Source organism: Salvelinus namaycush, chromosome 3, assembly GCF_016432855.1.
Source record: "Salvelinus namaycush isolate Seneca chromosome 3, SaNama_1.0, whole genome shotgun sequence".
NCBI classification, from domain to species: Eukaryota; Metazoa; Chordata; class Actinopteri; order Salmoniformes; family Salmonidae; genus Salvelinus; species Salvelinus namaycush.
The window spans coordinates 97,903,743-97,926,818 of record NC_052309.1 but is presented as its reverse complement, the minus strand read 5'-3'; the positions used below and the strand labels follow the sequence as shown (position 1 = coordinate 97,926,818).

The 23,076-nt window shown below is 44.3% G+C and overlaps 1 protein-coding gene across 5 annotated transcripts in view; it reads left to right on the top strand.

Moving 5' to 3' along the window:
- Window positions 1–23,076, top strand: part of LOC120043843 (septin-9-like) — a 149,772-nt gene that overhangs the window by 95,640 nt on the left and 31,056 nt on the right. For 3 of the 5 annotated variants that reach the window (XM_038988440.1, XM_038988442.1, XM_038988441.1), the window contains one exon: window positions 21,691–21,912. In XM_038988440.1, the coding sequence (XP_038844368.1) occupies window positions 21,691–21,912 (222 nt within the window). Of the gene's footprint in view, window positions 1–9,845; window positions 9,916–10,062; window positions 10,091–21,690; window positions 21,913–23,076 lie in introns of those variants that run through there. The other 2 variants (XM_038988443.1, XM_038988444.1) reach the window with 2 other exon arrangements.

The following is a 23,076-nucleotide window of genomic DNA, read 5'->3' as shown; positions in this document are numbered from 1 at the left end:
TTCCTTTCTATTACAATTTATTATATAATAATAATAATAATAATACTTTTTTGGTACTTTTTAACTCTTTTTCTTCCCAATTTCGTGATATCTAATTGGTAGTTACAGTCTTGTCCCATTGCTGCAACTTCTGTACGGACTTGGGAGATGCGAAGGTCGAGAGTACAGTAGAGGTCGACCGATTAGGATTTTTCTACGCCGATACCGATTATTGGAGGACCAAAAAAAGCCAATATCGATTTCATCGGTTTTATTTTTTGAATTGAATTTAAAAAAAATATATATTTGTAATAATGACAATTACAACAATACAGAATGAACACTTTTATTTTAACTTAATATAATACAAAAATACAATACATTTAGTCTCAAATAAATAATGATACATGTTCAATTTGGTTTAAATAATGCAAAAATGCAGTGTTGGAGAAGAAAGTAAAAGTGCAATATGTGCCATGTAAAAAAGCTAACGTTTAAGTTCCTTGCTCAGAACATGAGAACATATGAAAGCTGGTGGTTACTTTTATCATGAGTCTTCAATATTCCCAGTTAAGAAGCTTAGGTTGTAGTTATTATAGGAATAGGACTATTTCTCTCTATACCATTTGTGTTTCATATACCTTTGACTATTGGATGTTCTTATAGGCACTTTAGTATTGCCAGCCTAATCTCGGGAGTTGATAGGCTTGAAGTCATAAACAGCGCTGTGCTTCAAGCATTGCGAAGAGCTGCTGGCAAACGCAGGAAAGTGCTGTTTGAATAATCGCTTACGAGCCTGCTGCTGCCTACCACCAATCAAACATCAAATCATAGACTTAATTATAATATAATTAACACACAGAAATATGAGCCTTTGGTCATTAATATGGTCAAAAGCGGAAACTATAATTTCAAAAACAAAACGTTTATTCTTTCAGTGAAATACGGAACCGTACCGTATTTTATAGAACGGGTGGCATCCATAAGTCTAAATATTGCTCTTACATTGCACAACCTTCAATATTATGTAAAATTCAGGCAAATTAATGACGGTCTTTGTTAGGAAGAAATGGTCTTCAGAGAGTTTGCAATGAGCCAGGCGGCCCAAATTGCTGCATATACCCTGACTCTGCTTGCACTGAACGCAAGAGAAGTGACACAATTTCCATAGTTAATATTGCCTGCTAACATGAATTTCTTAACTAAATATGCAGGTTTAAAAAAATATACTTGTGTATTGATTTTAAGAAAGGCTGTGATTCGATGATAAATTAACAGGCACTGCATTGATTATATGCAATGCTGAACAAGCTAGTTAAACTAGTAATATCATCAACCATGTGTAGTTAACTAGTAATTATGTTAAGATTGATTGTTTTTTATAAGATAAGTTTAATACTAGCTAGCAACTTACCTTGGCTCCTTGCTGCATTCACATAACAGGTGGTCAGCCTGCCACGCTGTCTCCTCGTGGAGTGCAATGGAATCGGCCATAATCGGTGTCCAAAAATGCTGATTACCGATTGTTATGAAAACTTGAAATCGCCCGAATTAATCGGCCATGCTGTTTAATCGGTCGACCTCTAGTCGAGAGCCATGCGTCCTCCGAAACACGACCTGCCAAGCCGCACTGCTTCTTGACACACTACTCGCTTAACCCGGGAGCCATCCGCACCAATGTGTCGGAGGAAACACCGTACAGCTGGCGACTGAAGTCAGAGTGCATGCGCCCCGGCGCCACAAGGAGTTGCTAGAGCGTGATGGGACAAGGACGTCCCAGTTGGCCAAACCCTCACCTAACCCAGACGACGCTGGGCAAATTGTGTGCCACCTCATGGGTCTCCCGGTCACGGCCAGCTGCAACACAGCCCGGGATCGAACCCGGATCTGTAGTGACGCCTATAGAACTGCGATGCAGTGCCTCAGACCGCTGCGCCACTTGGGAGGCCCAGTATTTTGTTTATTCTTTAGTTTCTTGTCCCCAGCATCTGTGAGTTTGTTGTTCTTTACTTCCACTACTTTGGTAATGTATACATACTTGACTAAAGGTGTGGTGAGATGGTTTGGGACCAGCAGCAAGCCCGAGCCAGGCAGTAGTGTTTTTATGCAGAGGGAAAGTCAGTGAGGTAAGGTCTGGAGAAACTAGAACAGACCTTCCCATTCAAGTTAATGTCATTCTAGTTCAATGGTCTGCTCTACGTAACTCAGCTCTATGGGATGGTTCACTGTAGTGCTCTGCTGGGTTTATATCAGCATGTTTGAGGAAGTACTTCCTCCTTTCCCAGAGCTCTGCGCCCATATGACACCCCTATATATACACACACACACACACACACACCACACACCACACACACACACACACACACACACACACACACACACACACACACACACACACACACACACACACACACACACACACACACACACACACACACACACACGATTTCCTGTCTTTTCTTGTATTTTCTGACAGGAGGGCCCAGAGGGATATACTGCTGAGGTAAAATAAGTGTTTTAGTTAAAAATGAACCCCAGGAAGCTTTGTATTTCTGGTGGTTAATTAAATTCCCACGTCTTTCACATTGACGACAATAGAGGGCATTAGCTGATTCTGTTCCCACTGTACACTAAACGTTCTACTTTCTAACGTAGGCCTAGAGGTTTCTAGAAACTCTCCAACCTTATTCATTATCATCTAAAACTCAAAACTGATGCTAGATCAGCACTTATACTCAGACACTTACGTGCCCAACTACATTGGAACTTGACTTATCTCTTCGAAAGGGATTATTAGTGTTAAAGAATGTAGTGAAGGTGTAGAATGACTACAATGCAGACAGGACTCAACATAACTGCTTTTCCCACTAAAATGTGCGTGAGCCAGCCTTCACATGCCCTTATTTTGGGTTTCCCCGTATACTGTATGGGAACAATAGTGGTCCTGTTTGGTCTCTCAGTCTTCTCCTTTCTCTCCTTCTCTCTCCGTCCTCCTGAGGCGGCCCACTGAATACTCAGCCTTCAGTCTGGAAACCTGTGGGACACAAGCTGGCTATTCACGTCGGTCCTTTTCTCCTCTCAATCTCTCTCCACAAACACACACACACCTCAATCAGGCTATTCACTTTGTGCTCTTTCTCACACTCCTCTTCTCGCAGTGTGTACATCCCACCTACACAGACTGGAGAAATGGTCTGGAACTGGTTTCCTACTCCTATGATGTGGCACTGTTCCTCTATCTGCTCTCTGTGTATTTCAGCTATGTGTATATTTGCTTGAAATTCAGTCACCGGTAATAAGATGCATGTAATCTGATATTTGGCTGAACATTTCTGATTGGAACCATAGTTGAACAAACCAAATGTGATTTGAAACACTGAAAAGGCCATGTTTCTTCAATCTATACATTGTGTTTCTATGGTCTGAAAGCCCCGCTGCAACACACGCACGGGGAGGTCAGCCAAGCAGCTCTCCACTGTCCCTGCCAAGACCCGTCTCCATCTTGGCTCCATCTAGCCCAGTAACATCAGCCCACAGGGCCCCTGCTATTGAGTTTCTGGCACTGCGTCTCCGTCAAACGAAGATCTTTTATCTTGGAAAGCCCATGTTCTCCGCAGGGCAGCCACTCAAATGGAGTCGATACTAAAGGAACGAGCCAAGTTGTGCCGATCAAACAAATTATGGTTGGCTTTAGCTCTGGCATCACTCTGTGTGTTCACAGTCAGTTTGGAGTCAAAGATGTTTAGGAGAGACTGTTGGACTTATTTTGGGATGCAGTTTTTGCTAATGAGAAAAACACGTGTCGTTCAATGTCTGATCATACAATAAGATGATGTCCCTCTACTATGTCCTTCAGTTGGGCCTCTCTGCTGGCATCTCTGCTTTCAGTTAGAATACAGCTAGCTGGTCCCAGATCAGTTTGTGCTGTCTTGCCAACTATGGCCTTTGAAGTAGACGAGACTGCACAAACAGATCTTGGACCAGGTTTGGTTAGGATATAGCTGGTTTGATATTTAGTGACTCTGACTTCAGTAGGCTTGGCTGGGATGAATTAGGGACGTGAGTCTCTGGGGAGGTCGGAGGAGGAATGGTGGTGGGGGGTGGATGAGCAGTGCGTTAGCCTTGTTCCCACTGCAGAAATACAGTGTGTTATCAATGTTGAGGGTGTAGTAATGTACAGAATAGAGCCAATCCTTCCACAGTCCTCTGGGCCCCAGGGACCCGTGCTAGATGCTCGGCTATGAAGAGATGACAGAGAGGGGAGAGATGGAGAGAACAGAGGAATGAAAAAGAGACAAGCCTGGAAAGAGGGGCCAAGTTTTGAGTGGAAAGCTAGACTTCGAGAAGTGGGGGGAGGGTTGTACAGTACAACATTTTGTCTTTAAGATTCAGTCTTCTCAGAACTTTACAGCAGGACAACACTGAGCAGCTCCACTGGCAAACAAGACAAGGACACACTGAGTTTTGTAAGTACTCTCTGTGTGTGTGTGTGTGTGTGTGTGTGTGTGTGTGTGTGTGTGTGTGTGTGTGTGTGTGTGCTTGTGTGCTTACTCTCTCTCCCTCTTGCTCCAGTACTCTCTCTCCCTCTTGCTCCTGTACTCTCTCTCCCTCTTGCTCCAGTACTCTCTCTCCCTCTTGCTCCTGTACTCTCTCTCCCTCTTGCTCCTGTACTCTCTCTCCCTCTTGCTCCAGTACTCTCTCTCCCTCTTGCTCCAGTACTCTCTCTCCCTCTTGCTCCAGTACTCTCTCTCCCTCTTGCTCCAGTACTCTCTCTCCCTCTTGCTCCAGTACTCTCTCTCCCTCTTGCTCCAGTACTCTCTCTCTTTCTCCTACTCTCTCTCTCTCTCTCCTACTCTCTCTCTCTCCTACTCTCTCCCTCTTGCTCCAGTATTCTCTCTCTCTCTCCCTCTTGCTCCAGTACTCTCTCTCTCGCTCCCTCTTGCTCCAGTACACTCTCTCTCTCTCTCTCTCTCTCTCTCTCGCTCTAGTACACGCTCTCGCTCTCGCTCTCGCTCTCTCTCGCTAAGCGCGTTTGTTTTCCTGTAAAAGTTGTATAGTGCTCTCTCTCCCTCTCTTTGACTTGTCCTGTCTAATGGATAGTGATGAGAGTTACTGTTGTGTTGGAGGGACCCAGGGGGCTCTGGTTACAGAGGAATCTTCAATCTGCACATGCTCAGTCTACACTACCCTGGTACTGACCGGATCAATCTGGCACAGCGCTTAGCAACACAGCTGGGAAAGCTTCAGCGAATGGGTGTCTCTAAAACTCTCAGAAAAGACAGCGACGCTGTGATGAAGTCAAACTTGTGCTCCCCCGAAAACCACAGAACTCTCTGATGGTTTATCTACTTAGCGGTCCCCTCTTTAAACATAGTTTAGTTTCTCTTACTGATTTATACATACACACACACACACAATACAGGGCTTTGAAATAGGGCGCCTGTAGTTAGAGAATTCAGGGCTTCTTATAAACATTGTAAAACGGACTAAATACACCCAGGATTTATTTTTTTATGTTGATACGTGATCGCCCCTCTGACCCCGAGCAGGAAGTGGGGAGCTGGCTGAGGGTGTGTGCTGAGGGAGTATTAGGCTAGAGTAAGGCACTGTGTAAATCTGCCTCCCTAATGGCACCTTATTCCCTATGTAGTGCACTACTTTTGACCAGAGCCTTATGGGAATTGGGTGCCATTTGGCACGCAGTCTAATAGTTAGGTGGATGTGGGTTCTTCAGGGCTAGTGTGTGAGGCTTGCACATATACTGGGACATGTCATGAATCTACAACCATGGCATTTTTGGGGGAGATTTTGGTCATCTGTCCAAGGTTACTTTTTCCAGTTGCTCACTTTCTCCTCCTGTTCAGAGAAAACATTCAGCTTCTTACATAAATTACCCTAAGACTTTTCACAAAGTACAGACTCAGTCATTTCACTCGACCAGCAAGGTTTGTGATGAATGAAACCAAATAAAGCCATCCATCCAGAAACAGTAGTTGCTGTAAAAACGAATGAGGTATTTGGTTAAATGTGAAAACGTGATCCCTTTCAGCCCAAAAAAACTCAGGTGATGGATTGCAGGTGTGTGTGTTAGACATGTGGTGCTTTAGCCCCTGGTAGGTATATAATTTCACTTCCTGTGTGGCCAGAAACACAGCTGTTTCCTTCGCTCTTTAATCACAGACAACCAGTTGTATCAAAGAACCTACTGAGACATACCTCTCCCTGGAGCAGTATGTACACCACTGCAGTAGAACCTAGAACCACCGTAGAACCTACTGAGACATACCTCTCCCTGGAGCAGTATGTACACCACTGCAGTAGACTAGAACCACCGTAGAACCTACTGAGACATACCTCTCCCTGGAGCAGTATGTACACCACTGCAGTAGACTAGAACCACCGTAGAACCTACTGAGACATACCTCTCCCTGGAGCAGTATGTACACCACTGCAGTAGACTAGAACCACCGTAGAACCTACTGAGACATACCTCTCCCTGGAGCAGTATGTACACCACTGCAGTAGAACCTAGAACCACTGTAGAAACTAGAACCACTGTAGAAACTAGAACCACTGTAGAAACTAGAACCACTGTAGAAACTAGAACCACCGTAGAAACTAGAACCACAGTAGAACCAACTGAGACATACCTCTCCCTGGAGCAGTATGTATACCACTGCAGTAGAACCTAGAACCACAGTTGAACCTAGAACCACTGTAGAACCTAGAACCACTGTAGAAACTAGAACCACTGTAGAACTGGGATTTAAAGGGAGCAACTCTCCTTTAATCTTTAATGATCAAGGATTAAAGAGACACTCCTGAATGTTTGTTTTAGCCGAACAGCAGCCCCACTGAGTGGTTTGTCAATGCCATAAAGCTGAGAGATGGGGCTATGGTGGTAAAATTGTGGTCAAAAAGAATTACAAGATGTTATCCCTTTCTCGGTATGGACACAGTGTTGCAACACGTAAACCTGCTACACAGTTACAGTACTAAATATTTAACCTACTTCTCAATCCTCCTCATCCATTGTTGGATGTAGCTCCCACAATAGCAAGTAAACACATGTCATCATGTTTATTTGGGCCTGCTAGTCCTCTGGTATGTGTTGTGGAATGATTGGGATCCTGTGAATTCCAGGAACAAAGGGCTTGAGCAGGTCTTTGGAGGGTTGTAAATCAGGGACAGACAGGAGAACCAGGGAGATGGACGGGCTGGCTTCTCTCAAACCTGTGGCCAGAGGCTAGGGGGAAGGGAAGGATGAGGGGTAGAGGAGCAGGGACGGTGTGTCTACGCGCACACACACACACACACACACACACACACACACACACACACACAGAAATGGCTAGGCGCCAGCCGAACCGAAGCATGTGCAAGCCTTAAGAATGAGTGTGCTCTCATACTCCCTTAAACGAACTTTGCTTGAAAAACAAACAAGATAAAAGTGGCAATAGTACTGTTTGTCCATCTTGAGATGCCGTAGCCAGTACACACTTCCTCCAAATGGTCAGAATTAATCTAAGATAACTCAGATTTAGATTTTTGTTGTGTATTTGTACATCTAACTAAGATGTTTGGTGCAGTATTTCTGAAGTAATTTTTTTAAACATGAAAACAAGTCGTCTAGCGTTGAATGACAATAAACACTTAATTGAAGAATCCCTACTGTTGACCAATAACCGACGAATGTGCATAGATTTCAGCTCACGACCTTCAGCTTGCCTCGAGATAATATTGTGTGCACGAACAGCAGAAAAAACCCTTGCCAAAGACCAAAATCAACAAAAACGTCACAAAATGTCATAATATAATATATATACATACATAATATACAGTACCAGTCAAAAGTTTGGACACACCTACTCATTCAAGGGTTTTTCTTTATTTTTACTATTTTCTACATTGTAGAATAATAGTGAAGACATCAAAACTATGAAATAGCCCATATGGAATCATGTTGTAACCAAAAAAGTGTTAAACATATATTTGAGATTCTTCAAAGTAGCCACCCTTTGCCTTGACAACAGTTTTGTACACTCTTGGCATTCTCTCAACCAGCTTCACCTGGAATGCTTTTCCAACAGTCTTGAAGGAGTTCCCACATATGCTGAGCACTTTTCCTTCACTCTGCGGTCTAACTCATTCCAAACCATCTCAATTGGGTTGAGGTCGGGTGGTTGTGGAGGCCAGGTTATCTGATGCAGCACTCCATCACTCTCCTTCTAGGTCAAATAGCTCTTAGTGGTGTGTTTGCTCATTGTCCTATTGAAAACAAATGATAGTCCCACTAAGCGCAAACCAGATGGGATGGCGTATTGCTGCAGAATGCTGTTTTTTTTTTTTTTTTTTTTCACCCCTTTTTTCTCCCCAGTTTCGTGGTATCCAATTGGTAGTAGTTACAGTGTTGTCTCGTACGGACTCGGGAGAGGCGAAGGTCGAGAGCCATGTGTCCTCCGAAACACAACCCAACCAAGCCAAGCCGCACTGCTTCTTGACACAATGCCCATCCAACCCGGAAGCCAGCCGCACCAATGTGTTGGAGGAAACACCGTACACCTGGCGACCGTGTCAGTGTGCACTGCGCCCGGCCCGCCACAGGAGTTGCTAGTGCGCGATGAGACAAGGATATCCCTGCCAGCCAAACCCTCCCTAACCCGGACGACGGTGGGCCAATTGTGCGCCGCCCCATGGGCCTCCCGGTCGCAGCTGGCTGCGACAGAGCCTGGACTCGAACCCAGAATCTCTAGTGGTACAGCTAGCACTGCGATCCAGTGCCTTAGACCACTGCGCCACTCGGGAGGCCGTAGCCATGCTGGTTAAGTGTACCTTGAATTCAAAATATTTCCCTGATAGTGTCACCATCAAAGCACCCCCACACCACCTCCTCCATGCTTCACGGTGGGAACCACACATGCGGGGATCATCCGTTCACCTACTCTGCATCTCACAGAGACTTGGCGGGGGGAACCAAACATCTCAATTTTGGAATCATTAGACAGATTAGGACAGGTTTCCACTGGTCTAATGTCCATTGCTTGTGTTTCTTGGCCCAAGCAAGTTTTCTTCTTATTGGTGTCCTTTAGTAATGGTTTCAATTCGACCATGAAGGCCTGATTCACGCAGTCTCATCTGAACAGTTGATGTTGAGATGTGTCTGTTACTTGAACTGTGAAGCATTTATTTGGTCCTCATAAGAGCCAGTTTCATCATAGCACTTGAAGAAACTTTTGAAGTTCTTGAAATGTTCCACATTGACTGACCTTCATGTCTTAAAGTAAAGATGGGCTGTCGTTTCTCTTTGCTTATTTGAGCTGTTCATGCCATAATATGGGGTTATCTTCTGTATACCAACCCAACCTTTTTGCAACACAACTGATTGGCTCAAACACATTAAGAAGGAAAGAAATTCCACAAATGAACTTTTAACAAGGCACACCTGTTAATTGAAATGGATTCCAGGTGACTACCTCATGAAGCTGTTTGAGAGAATGCCAAGTGTGTGCAAAGCTGTCATCAAGGCTAAGGGTGGTTATTTTGAAGAATCTCAAATATAAAATATATTTTAATTTGTTAAACACTTTTTTGGTTACTACATGATTCCATATGTGTTATTTCATAGTTTTGATGTCTTCACTATTATTCTACAATTAGAAACAAATAAATAAAAACCCTGGAATGAATAGGTATATTTTTTGACTGATACTGTATGCACAAACTATTCCCAACTGTTTCAGATGGGAAGCATGAGAAGCGTTTATCCTCTCTGTTGAAGATGTTTCATGTTGAGGGGAGGGTGGTGTGAGTGAGAGGGGGGTGTGGCATGCCTGTGGTCCAGTGTCACATGGTGAGGTGGGAGGGGCCGTGGGGTTCCTCGGTGACTGGACTGGCTCTCACTAGGGGGCTGCTCTTCAGCACGGGACAACACACACGGTGAGTTTGCGGTTCTGCCTCCCTCGCAGTGTGTACTGTGTGTGGTTTCCTTGTTCTCCCCTCTCTCTATTTCTCTGCTTTTCTTTTTCTCCCTCCGTGTCTTCTAGTTTCCTGTTTGTCTGTGGTACAGTACTAGCTCTCTCTTTACTCTGCTGCCCAGGAGCACCACTACTGTGTGAGTGTGCATGTTTCTGTGTTTATGTTAGTGTGTATTTGTTTGTCTTGATAGAAATACACTCAGATGTACTGAGGTATGACTGTAGAGGGGAATGGGCTTTCTGTGAAGTTTCTCTCTGTTGTACTGTACTCCCGGAACCTGGCATTGTTGCTGGTTCATCCTAGTTTTTCTCTGTTGTACTGAGCTCTTGGGGGTTTGGGGGGCGGAGCGGGTGAGCGGGTGAGCTCAGAGTGGAGGGACGGAGGGACGGAGGGGGGGGGTTCGGGGATAAGAATTGTGTGTGTCTCTAACATGGTGTCTGCAGCTCCAGGGCCAAGCCTTGTAATCAATCCTGGGAGGTGAGGGGGCTGTTTGCATAACCACAGCACTGCTTCTCTGCTGCTGCCATGTTTCATTAAATTTCTCTGTTTCTGCTGGGCTCTGGTTAATTTCAGCTCTTCTTTCCCCTCGTTCCGTCTTTTCTCTAACTTTCCTCTAACGACATGATCCACACATGGGGCTGTGTAGTGCTGGAAGGGACATTGATCCATGACATTGCTGTATTGCATACAGACCAGGTACAGAACATGGAGAGAGGCAGAGCACTACTGTACATGGAGGGATTTCCACACGTGGAAACATGTGGAAAGAGGCAGATACTTTTAGTATAGGATGTGAGACCCTGCTGTGAAGTAGTCTCCGGCCGCCCGTTCGAAGTGAAAAGTAGTCCCTGTAGTTAAACTGATGGAGTGATGTGTCTGGAAAGTGGAGATAGACCGAAAAATAGAGTAATCTATCTCTTTCATCCCTCTCTCTTCTTTGATTGCATATTGCTGTTCTTATTGGCTGTCACAGTAAAAGCAGAACTATGGCACTGCTCTGACAATGGCTTCCCTCAACCTATGTTTTGTTTAAACAGGTTTGACCCCAGCTATTTTACATAGGCATAGTTCACTGATATCAGGCAGTTAAAAATAAGCAGAATAACGGAACCGCTCTTCACCTTTGAGTCAGTCGGATCTGATTTACAGACACACTAGTTCAAAGGAGCTCTGTTTTCTGGACAGTTAAGGGCTTTGGTGCATTGCCAGGCAAGAACAGACACCGTGGCTCTTCAACAGCTGCTGATGTGATGCCGGAAAGGTCGTCATTACCTCTGCATTCTCGTGTGTGTGTGTGTGTGTGTGTGTGTGTGTGTGTGTGTGTGTGTGTGTGTGTGTGTGTGTGTGTGTGTGTGTGTGTGTGTGTGTGTGTGTGTGTGTGTGTGTGTGTGTGTGTGTGTGTGTGTGTGTGTGTGTTAGATTCCCAGAGGTATGGTTCTGTCTGTAGACAAACTACCTGCATCTGTTAAGTGGGTTAGTATCTACTTTGCTTACATATTATTTCTTCACTTCCCCTTGGTCATGCATTTGCATACCATTATGACTGGTGGAGTATGGCATGTAGCCATGTAATGTATGTCCTTGTCTCCTGAAATGGTATGTATGAGGTCAGCGGTTTTAGTTCTGAAATGGTATGTATGAGATAATGAGGTCTGTGGTTTTAGTTCCAGTGAAGGACAGTGGGTCTAGGAAGGAAGAAGGGAAGGGGTGCAGACTGGTGTGTTGTTCATAGAGCAAGGACGATACATCTAACATTACTGATACTGACCCAACCGATCATTTATCCAGGGCATTTTACTGCTATAAGTAGCCTTTACTAGAGTAATGTGACGTTTTGAAATGAATTAAGTCTACAAATATGGGCGATTTCTATCCGGACAATTGATATCTACAACATTTTAAAAATAGTAGTAGTTTTAAGGCTAATATAAAAAAGTAACTGATGCACATTGCTATGAATTTAGCGTTATCGGGATAATTCATTAAATGTAGCGTGATATGGATTTTTGTCTTTATCGCCCAGCTCTAGTACTTCTGGGATATATGTGTGTATAGGGAGGGGTAGAAGGGACTTGATGCGGATTAAGGAGGGGTGCAGACTAGCAGGTTTAGGGAGAGTTGAGGGGTTGGTCATCTCTTTCTGTCTGCAGTGACGGATAGATTGGGGTCTACTGTTGATCACTGTGCTGATGGAATGATGAACGTGTGTGTGTGTTGACTTGGGCCCACGGTATTAAAGGAATGATCGACAGCACAGTGGATATGTAGAGGTCCTCACATTGACAGAGTGAGTACGTCTGTAGACCTATAGTACCAATGTCACTTTGACTGGTATTGACATCTTCCCAGTATCACTTTACTGTGACCAGACTGTTATGAGATCCATGTAACACATCTAGATGACATCTGTCTGAAGCCTTATTTATTCACCGTTGACGTCATGTAAATGACAGAATGACATCACCTCCATAAAACATACTATGGCTGGGAATTGCCAGGGACCTCACCATACGATATTATCATGAAACCTATGTGCCGATACAATATGTATTCCGATTTCTCTCCATTCTATAGGTATTGTGATTCAATTATGTGTATTGTGATTCCGTGTTCCAAACATATTGCTCACCATATGTCTGCTGCAGAGGGACAAGAAAGCCATGAGAAAACACGTGTTGATCAGTCATGGAAATGAAAGTCCAGTCCAGAGGTAACGTGTCATAATACACCAAGCTACATGATATGGGTTGCTAAGGTGGTTTAGCGCAACTCCTTTGAAAGCAGTCCTCTCCCTAATTCTCTCCCCGAGGTTGTTTCTCTCTGTAGTCGTACCAGTGACTCGGGGCAGAGAGGTCAGTCAAAGGTCAGATTCTGGAACCCTGCGCCCCAACACTAGCTGTCAGAGAACCATTCCACACCGATACACTATGACCTCAGCAAAACAAACAACCGGTAGTAGCATGACCTGTAATAGGCTACTGCTAATGCTGCTGGCTAATGGCTCGTTCTCTTAGCTTCTCTGAAGAAGGCTCATAGATAATATCATTAGATGGACCTTGTTACAGTTAACATTAGGCTAATGATGACTGAGGCAGAAACAGAATGGTAACTAGGTGGAAACAGAATGGTAACTAGGCAGAAAAGGCAGAAACAGAATGGTAACTAGGTGGAAACAGAATGGTAAACAGGCAGGTTACAATTGTGCAGGTTCGGGCTAAAGACACGTCTTAACTGAAAATATAAAGATTTTCATTTTGAAGTGGACTCTTTCACTTCCATTTGAAGCTGTCTTGCTAACTCCTATAGTCAAACATGATTGGTATGACATTGGCCATAGTAGTTAGCTATACAGCACAGACTGATCTAGGAACAGGCTAAGAGGTGGTGTCGCAGGAGGAATCTACAGTTGGTGTAAAGATCCTGCTCAACATCATGAGGAAATGGTCCTGTGCATACTTTCAGCAGACTATGCTACATATCTGACCTGAAACTAAGTACGTGCGCGTGCACATTCATGCGTGTCTGTGTGTACCTTTGTGTCTCTCTGTGTCGATGTTTGTTTATGTACACAGGTAGATAATGTCCCTGTATTGTGTAGGCAGTTAGGGGTCCTTGCGTTGTCTGTTTTCTGTCAGAAACAGTGACGGGTCAGATAATGAGACAGATAACAGCACTGCAGCATGACTGAATGAACCCCTCACCCCTCTGTCTGTCTAACATCACTCTGAAACACTCTGACCCCATCACTGGAAGTCTATGGTAGGTATGGGGTGCCGTTTGTAAAGTTCAATGTTTGGATGGAGGTTTTATAAGGTCGATGCACATTGTTACAATCTGAAGACGATTACACCTTAGAAATATGTTGGAGTGTTAGAACATGCTCTCTTCGTCGTTTTATGTCTTTATTGTCCATCCATTTTTAAATGAGTGTCTGAGGTTGTGTCATGTATTGGGCATACAGATGTGTTTGGTAAACAACTCTACACACACACACACACACACACACACACACACACACACACACACACACACACACACACACACACACACACACACACACACACACACACACACACACACACACACACACACACACACACACACAGCAGTACATATCCCCAGCATCAGGTGACAACATCTGCTTTCACAGCCCTGTGGGGTCGTAGGCCACATTCTCAGGAGACCAGAAATGGAGAGGACCCTGGGAAACGGGCTTGGCTACACAAACACACCCGCATATAAGCACAACACTTCCCCGGTTCATTTTGGGGCTTCTCTTTGGGTCTGGCTAGGGGGTATTTGTACCATAATGCAGAGTAATGCCTGGTCTTAATGCCTGGTCTTACTGGCTGGCCTCCGTACTGCTGTGTCAGCCTCTGTCATATGACGGTGACATTGTACCTGACAATGGCTTCTGTGTCCCAGGATCTGATGGCTCATCTGCAGTGTTGATGATGCCAGGCTTTCTTTTGTTCTTCACATGCATTGTCATCTCTTCCCCTCTTTCCTCCCTGGTTCTTGACCTGAGAAATTCATAGGAAGAATGAAACCAGGACTCGGTCACAACTAGTTGGACTTTCCACTGTTAGAGGAAGTCTGTTTTCTGATTTCTTGATTAATAATAGTTTGGAGTAGCGTATTCAATTTGCTTTAGAAAAGAGCTTATGGACAAAATGTCATTGTAAACGTGTAGACTGGAGAGATGGCCACTCACTCTGGCTATTACCATAAAGCTATAGACGACAGGCGAACTGTCTTCTGCCCTCTTTATGGATCCCTCTTTCTTTCTCTTGTTCTCTCTCTCATGAGTCTCGGAACGTGGAGAAAAAGCAACAGATGTTTCTAGAGTACACTCATTAAAAGGTTTGTGACCAGCACAGTGAGGTTGGAAGTGTTGTAGTGCTTATGAATGAGCCCCATTGACATGTTTGACACGGTTCTCAGCAGGCCAGCTGTGTATACTTGTATGACACCCCCCCCATGTCATATCAGTTAGGGGATGAATGATGTCATAAACATATACACGAAACATGTAAGGCAGCACTTCATTTGCATAGTACCAAATAGATGGTTTGTAGTTGAACATCAACTGAACATCTGACTGTCAACAACATTTCAACTAACCGCAGCCCTAACCTTTTGATTAACATCATCCGACCGATGGTGAACATATCACATTGGGTTGGAAAACTGAAATAATTAGTGTTTGCACTAATTGGACAGGTTTAGGTAATGTAGTTCTTCCCTGTTTTAAAAAATGTCTCCCTCCTGAAGACACAATGTGTAGTAGATGCAGGGCTAGATTATAGACAGTGTAGGACAGGTGTCAAACATATGGATCTGGCCTGCGGGGAGGTTTGAGAAAAACATAACAAACTTTTTGGGAATATTTTAGGGCCTGTTTGTAGTTAGCTGGCTGGTAAGTGGGAATGCCCCAAGCTATGCATGGTGAGAGTAAATCACATGTATTCAGTCCCCTCTCCGCTCTTCTCCTGTCTATTCCTCTCCTCTCTCTGGTATTGGGACTTCTGTCTTTATTTACAGAGCAAAGCAACTGCACACTCTGCAATGACAGAAAAAAAACATTCTTTATGGGCCATAATTGAAAACAGGATCACAACAATTCCAGTAAATCTGGAAGAGTATTTTTATTTTTTTGTGGGAATTCTAAAAGTATTTTTCTGTGGATTCTTACGAAATGCATGTTTCATGCCAATTTCATCTTGAAGTGAAGAAAATCTCAACTGAATTTTAGGTTGCCACACCCTTTCACAGCAACAACCTGGTTGAAGGGTTTCAAGGGATAGGAGAGCCCACTGGAATTGGAATCTGGGGATGATTAGATGCCCATAAATGGAGAAGACACATTTCAGTTGAATGCATAGTTGTACAACTGACTAGGTAACCCCTTTCCCTTTCCATGATAAAATGATGAGGGCCAGTTTGGGAATTTAGCCATGACATCAGGGTTAACACCCCTACTCTTAGGGTGAGTGTCACCTAAATAAAGTCATTTTAATTACATGTCCTCTTCTCTTTGCAGTGCCATGGAATCTTTAATAACCACAGTGAGTCAGGCCATCTGTTTAACATTTTTAATACATTTATATTTTATTTTAAATTGAACCTTTATTTAACTAGGCAAGTCAGTTAAGAACAAATTATTATTTACAATGATGGCCTACCCCAGCCATACCCAGACGACGCTGGTCCAATTGTGCGCCGCCCTATGGGATTCCCAATCACGGCCGGTTGTGATACAGCCTGGATTCGAACCAGGGTGTCTGTAGTGACGCCTCTAGCACTGAGGCCACTCGGGAAAGACTGCCATCCGAAAGACTGCACATTCGAAAGACTGCCATCCGAAAGACTGCACACCCCATTCAAAAGAGGGATGTAGCCTATGTAATGTAATCCACTCAATTCCAGGAAATAATCATTAGAGGGATCCATCCATGACAACATATTGCCCACATAGTGAACCTTATGGTCCCACTGATTGCTGCTGACTGTTACTATTCAACTGACAACATTGATAACTCTCCCTACAAATACCCTGTTTATAATGCATTACAATCACATAAAGCTTCATGTGCCATGCATAATGCTTTATAACACTACATAGACTGTTCATAACCATTTTATAATTAGAGAGGTAGAGATAATCCATGAAAGATCCAGAAACAGGTTCATCTTCACCTGGACTCATATCTACAATCTGCTTGACTGACAGTTTGTGGGTTCTTAGGTTTTGTTTTATCCTGAAGGTGGTTTGTTGTCAGCTAGCAAACACAGTGATGATGTCAATGTTGTCCACATTCTGGGAAACCGACTGGAACCATACTCAATGGATGAAATGTTTTTAAAGATGAGACACACACAACCCTCATCCATTCCTCTGCTTTGCTTGTCTGGTTAACTGGTCCTTCTCTCCCTGTCCCCGTGTGATAATGTGCTGCTAATGTCTCCCAGCTGTTTAGGTTAAATGGCCAACCAGACGTTCTAACTGTTGAAAGGGTCAAGGGTCATTTCAGATTTATAGGGTTTATTTTCCAAAAAGCACTCAGACACCTATGTTTCGGTGCTGCACAGCAGGCCAAGGCATCCCTGACTAACAAATACTATATCCAATCAGTTCCATGTTATGCACTTTGGCAAGACATATTGGCTGACATACTGTAGAGCCCTCAAACTCAACTCTGGACCTCGAAGCCAGTTCCACTGCTTTTTTTAATTGTTCCCCTCTAACCATGGACTGATTTAGACCTGGGACACCAGGTATGTGCATTTAATTATCAGGTAGAACAGAAAACCAGCAGGCCCCGGATGTCATAGGGTAAGAGTTGAATACCCCTGCTGTCGAGTTTTTTCCAGGTCTCCTTGAAGAGGGGTTTTAACCTCAAGGGATTTGATCGTGGTTAAACAAAGGCTACATTTACTTCACAAAGTTGCACAACGTCTTAGCAGTGTAGTCAGACAGAAAGGTTGTCTGGCCCTCTTGTATGTGCTGTTGGTTGGTAGTGTACCTAGTGTCATCGGGTTCATGAGCTGTCAACGTACAAAGCTAGGGTTGTTACAATCCTTTGAATCGTGATACTGGTATCGTCCCAGCCCTAATCCCTGCATCGTTCCTATAGAGTGTCACCCTCTAAACCCTCGAAACTAGACGTTTCTTAACAACCAGGAATGGGAGATTAGTGTGTGTTTCTATTTACTTCTTGTTAAACAGGCCCAAACACAGCCAAGATGTACCCAGCTCTCTGGCTCCCTGTAGAGGGAACAGACAGGTACATGTATGGCCCATCCTCCCAAAGGGGTGCTGCAGTGTCCCCTGAAGAGGGAAGGAAAAAGAGACAAGCTGTGACTCTTATTTAACGAAGAGAGGGTCGAGACACTGTCACCTTGTTAACCATGATCCTTCACTCCTCACCTTGCAGAGCTTGTTGTAACACTCATCATAGCAGTTCTGTACCATGGTCAGATAGTTATGCCCTATCTTCTCCAAAGGGGTTCTGCAGTGTCCCCTGATGTTAAGTGAAAGGGCTGAGCAGTGACTCTGTTTGGGATGGACAGTGCATCGTCTTGTCTCTGTAACCATGGCGATGAGCCATTGCACTTCACCTCACCCAATTAGTCTTTTACATCAGTCAGAGCCTTTTGTAAGTAACTCTGTTTACAGTACGTGACTGGCATATGAGGTTTGCTGGACATACAGTACCAGTCAAAAGTTTGGACACACCTACTCATTCAAGGGATTTTCTTTATTTTACTATTTTCTGCATTGTAGAATAATAGTGAAGACATCAAAACTATGAAATAACAAAGAACACAATCATGTAGTAACCAAAAAAGTGTTAAACAAATATTTTATATTTGAGATTCTTCAAAGTAGCCACCCTTTGCCTTGATGACAGCTTTGCACACTTGGTATTCTCTCAAACAGCTTCATGAGGTAGTCACCTGGAATGCATTTCAATTAACAGGTGTGCCTTGTTAAGTTCATTTGTGGAATTTCTTTCCTTAATGCGTTTGAGCCAATCATTTGTGTTGTGACAAGGTAGGGGTGGTATACAGAAGAAGGCCCTATTTGGTAAAATAACAAGTCCATATTATGGCATGAACAGCTCAAATAAGCAAAGAGAAACGACAGTCCATCATTACTTTGACATGAAGGTCAGTCTATCCGGAAAATGTCAAGAACTTTGAAAGTTTCTTCAAGTGCAGTCGCAAAAACCATCAAGCGCTATGATGAAACTGGCTCTCATGAGGACCGCCAGAGGAAAGGAAGACACAGAGTTACCTCTGCTACAGAGGATAAATTCATAAGAGTTACCAGCCTCAGATTGCAGCCCAAATAAATGCTTCACAGAGTTCAAGTAACAGACACATCTCATTGTTAACTGTTCAGAGGAGACTGAGTGAATCAGGCCTTCATGGTTGAATTGCTGCAAAGAAACCACTACTTAAGGACAACAATAGGAAGAAGATACTTACTTGGGCCAAGAAACACGAGCAATAGACATTAGACCAGTGGAAATCTGTCCTTTGGTCGGAGTCCAAATTTGAGATTTTTGGTTCCAACCGCCGTGTCTTTGTGAGACACAGAGTAGCTATCCCATCTGGTTTGCGCTTTGTGGGACTATCATTTGGTTTTCAACAGGACAACAACCCAAAACACACCTCCAGGCTGTGTAAGGGCTATTTGACCCAGGAGAGTGACGGAGTGCTGCATCAGATGACCTGGCCTCCACAATCACCCGACCTCAACCCAATTGAGATGGTTTGGAATGGGTTGGACCGCAGAGTGAAGGAAAAGCAGCCAACAAGTGCTCAGCATATGTGGGAACTCCTTCAAGACTGTTGGAAAAGCATTCCAGGTGAAGAATTGGTTCCTGGTTGAGAGTGCCCAGAGTGCGCAAAGCTGTCATCAAGGCAAAGGGTGTCTACTTTGAAGAATCAAATATATTTTGATTTGTTAAACACTTTTTTGGTTACTACATGATTCCGTATGTGATATTTCATAGTTTTGATGTCTTCACTATTATTCTACAATGTAGAATATAGTAAAAATAAAAACCCTTGAATGAGTAGGTGTATCCAAACTGGACTGGTACTGTAGATAGCCTGGTAACCAGGTCTGTTTGTGCTTCAGCCAACTCCTCAGTCATCCTTTCTTCTACTGTATGCCATGACAACACACATGACAGAAGAGTTGGCTGAAGCACAAACATTCTGGTCACCAGATCTATCTATGACCAACCACCTTCATATGCCAGTCAAGAACTGTAAGCGCAGGGTAGAGCCAGGTATTGGAAGTTAGAATAGTGACATGTTGATCAGTATTATTCTGTACCTGTTGCAGTGGAAACTACTAGAGGAGAGGGTCCTGCATAACTTGTTGACTGGTGTCTGGACCAGGATGGGGAAGTGGTGTGGAGGCCAGTTAGAGCTAGTTCCCTATAGGCTAGGTGTGTCTCTAACTCTGTCTCTAACTCTGCCTGTTTCTATAGATATATGTACTTTGACATCATACTCAACAAGACTTTTCTTTTGAAAACGGACTGGTATCAAGTGTTATCAGGGAACAAGATATACTAGCCTATTCTCTTCCTACCAAAACCTAGTGTAGTAGTCTTTACAGTGAACTCTGATTTTCCTGGGTTTCTCTCTTCAGTGTTGTTGTTATCGGAGTTGTAACTAGCTGGAGGGAGGAGGGATGGAATCTTGATGGCTGTAAAATTCTTGGCAGCCTGCCCTGGTGGCTCCAAGAGAGGAGCTGACTGTCCTCCTTGACGTGTGTGTGTGTGTGTGTGTGTGTCAGTCATCCTTAATAGCACTGTTGATTCCAGAGTTGTGACTAGGTCAGGTTTCAGCCCCAGTGATTTCTCTCTTTTTCACTCTCTCATCATCAGCAGGACGCACCATATTAAATAATATGCCTGGTGATCAGACACCACCCAGCATACATAGTTAACTTGAGTTAGAATCTGCAGGGGGGTCCTCCTGTAACTCAGGGAAATATACAGAATATTATTCTATGAATGTATACGAGTCCTGCGGTGGTCAGACAAACATGTACTGTGTATCTAACCCTCAGTAGAGACTGTTTACTTCAATATGACTGTTGAGTAAGTGTGTGACTGCAGAAGGCCCCGGGTGGTTCTGAAACACGATTGGTTCAGTACTTCAGAAGGCTCTGGGTGGTGCTGAAACACGGTTGGTTCAGTACTGCAGAAGGCTCTGGGTGGTGCTAAAACACGGTTGGTTCAGTACTGCAGAAGGCTCTGGGTGGTGCTGAAACACGGTTGGTTCAGTACTGCAGAAGGCTCTGGGTGGTTCTGAAACACGATTGGTTCAGTACTTCAGAAGGCTCTGGGTGGTGCTGACACACGGTTGGTTCAGTACTGCAGAAGGCTCTGGGTGGTGCTGAAACACGGTTGGTTCAGTACTGCAGAAGGCTCTGGGTGGTTCTGAAACACGATTGGTTCAGTACTTCAGAAGGCTCTGGGTGGTGCTGACACACGGTTGGTTCAGTACTGCAGAAGGCTCTGGGTGGTGCTGACACACGGTTGGTTCAGTACTGCAGAAGGCTCTGGGTGGTGCTGACACACGGTTGGTTCAGTACTGCAGAAGGCTCTGGGTGGTGCTGACACATGGTTGGTTCAGTAATAACAGGTAGTGAGTGATATGGGGGGATTTCTTTACATTTCCTTAGTTTATGGTCCGCTAGTCTACACCTCGTCAACTTTTACACTGTCTCCCCAGCTCCAACACAAACACACACACCACAGGTAGTTGTCCTGGTGTGCTCAGCTGTCTGTTAGTATTAGCAGGGCTTTGGCCCATGTTAGATCCTAATGTATGGATATTTGTTCAGACTAGTGTGTGGTCTCTCGCCCAGGTCTAGCTAGGTTATTATGTCTAGCTAGTAACTAGCTCCTCACAGCTGTGTAGAAAACATATCCTTCCAACTCCTTCACTTGTTTCTGATGACACAGCAATATGGTTCTGCTATTCTTATGTTATACTCACTGTATATGTTTAGTGTAGTATATTAACTGTATAAGTTGGTTACTTGAATGTATAAGATTTTTGTTATCTTGCTACTTTAAATGATTTTCTTTATTTCACAGTAGGAAGCTCATGTGTCCAGTATGTTTCAAAGATACATGATCACACGAGAGGAAATAAATGGTTTATCCACTTGTACTGACATTTATTTCCCTCTCTCCTCAGGGTCAGAGGTCACTACCAGCTACAACAGTAGAGCCATGTCTGAGGTGGCCGTGCCCGAGATGATGATGCCACCCCCGGCGGTGCCCGCAGCGTGCCAGGTGGAGAAGCCTGTGCCAGGTCCTGGCATGGGGGACTTCAGCTATGTGGGCATCGATGCCATCCTAGAACAGATGCGGAGGAAGGCCATGAAACAGGGCTTCGAGCTCAACATCATGGTAGTGGGTGAGTTAACATGAAGAGAGAGAACACACCCACACAAACAGATCAAATTCAATCAATCACATTTATTTTATAAAGACCTTTTTACGTCAGCTGTGCTTTACAAATACCCAGCAAGCAATGCAAATGCCATACAGACACGCACACACACACTCAATCAGCACAACATCATGGTAGTGGGTGAGTTAACATGGTGAGAGACGAATGCGTGTGTACTGTATATGATCATAGGTTAACATCAAATGAGCTCAAGATCCTGGTCTGCTGTTATCCAGCCTGAAGAAACACATGGCAGAAGGTGGTGGTGTGTGATAGGGACCAGGTTGTGTTTACGGTGAGAGGCTGAGTTACTGTTATCCTCTCCTGTGTTATTCAAGGAGGATATATCTCTAATTTAACAAGAGGTTCTCTCTAATTAAGAACGCTCTCATTTTCACACACACACACATTTACCCCCCCCCCCCCCCCCACACACACACACACACATTTCCCCCCCCACACACACACACACATTTCCCCCCACACACACACACACATTTACCCCCCCACACACACATTTACCCCCCCCCCCCACACACACACACACACACATTTCCCCCCCCCCCCCACACACACACATTTACCCCCCCCCCCCCCCCCCCCCCCACACACACACACATTTACCCCCCCCCCCCACACACACACAGCCTTTTGACACTCCCACCATACTGACACTCCCTCATCAGTGTGTGATGGCTCCTTTTTAAAACGGTTGATTTTTACAACACACACACGCCTTCCTTCACCAGAGACCAGCCCCTATAAAACCCCTTTGCCGTGCTGTCTCCACACCACGTCTCCATTTGATGATGTCGCGACTGTCAGTCTGCTCTGTGGGTTCTTTCCGTGGATAAAACGGCTCACTTAGACTACAGCCTACAGGGGTACTTCAAGGAAGGAGGATGCAGACTCATCCATGGAAAAGAAAATCCAAAACGACCACCTAGTCTCCTGCAGTGTATATGTGCACTCAGGTGTAATTTGTCATTTAAGTCTGCATGTGAGAACAGAGCTGTAGGGAAGGAGACAGAATATGGGACGTTAGGTTAATGTTTGAATTTCTCTGCTACAGACTGCTCTGGTATGTAATAAGTGTACTGAACAAAAATATAAATGCAACAATTTCAA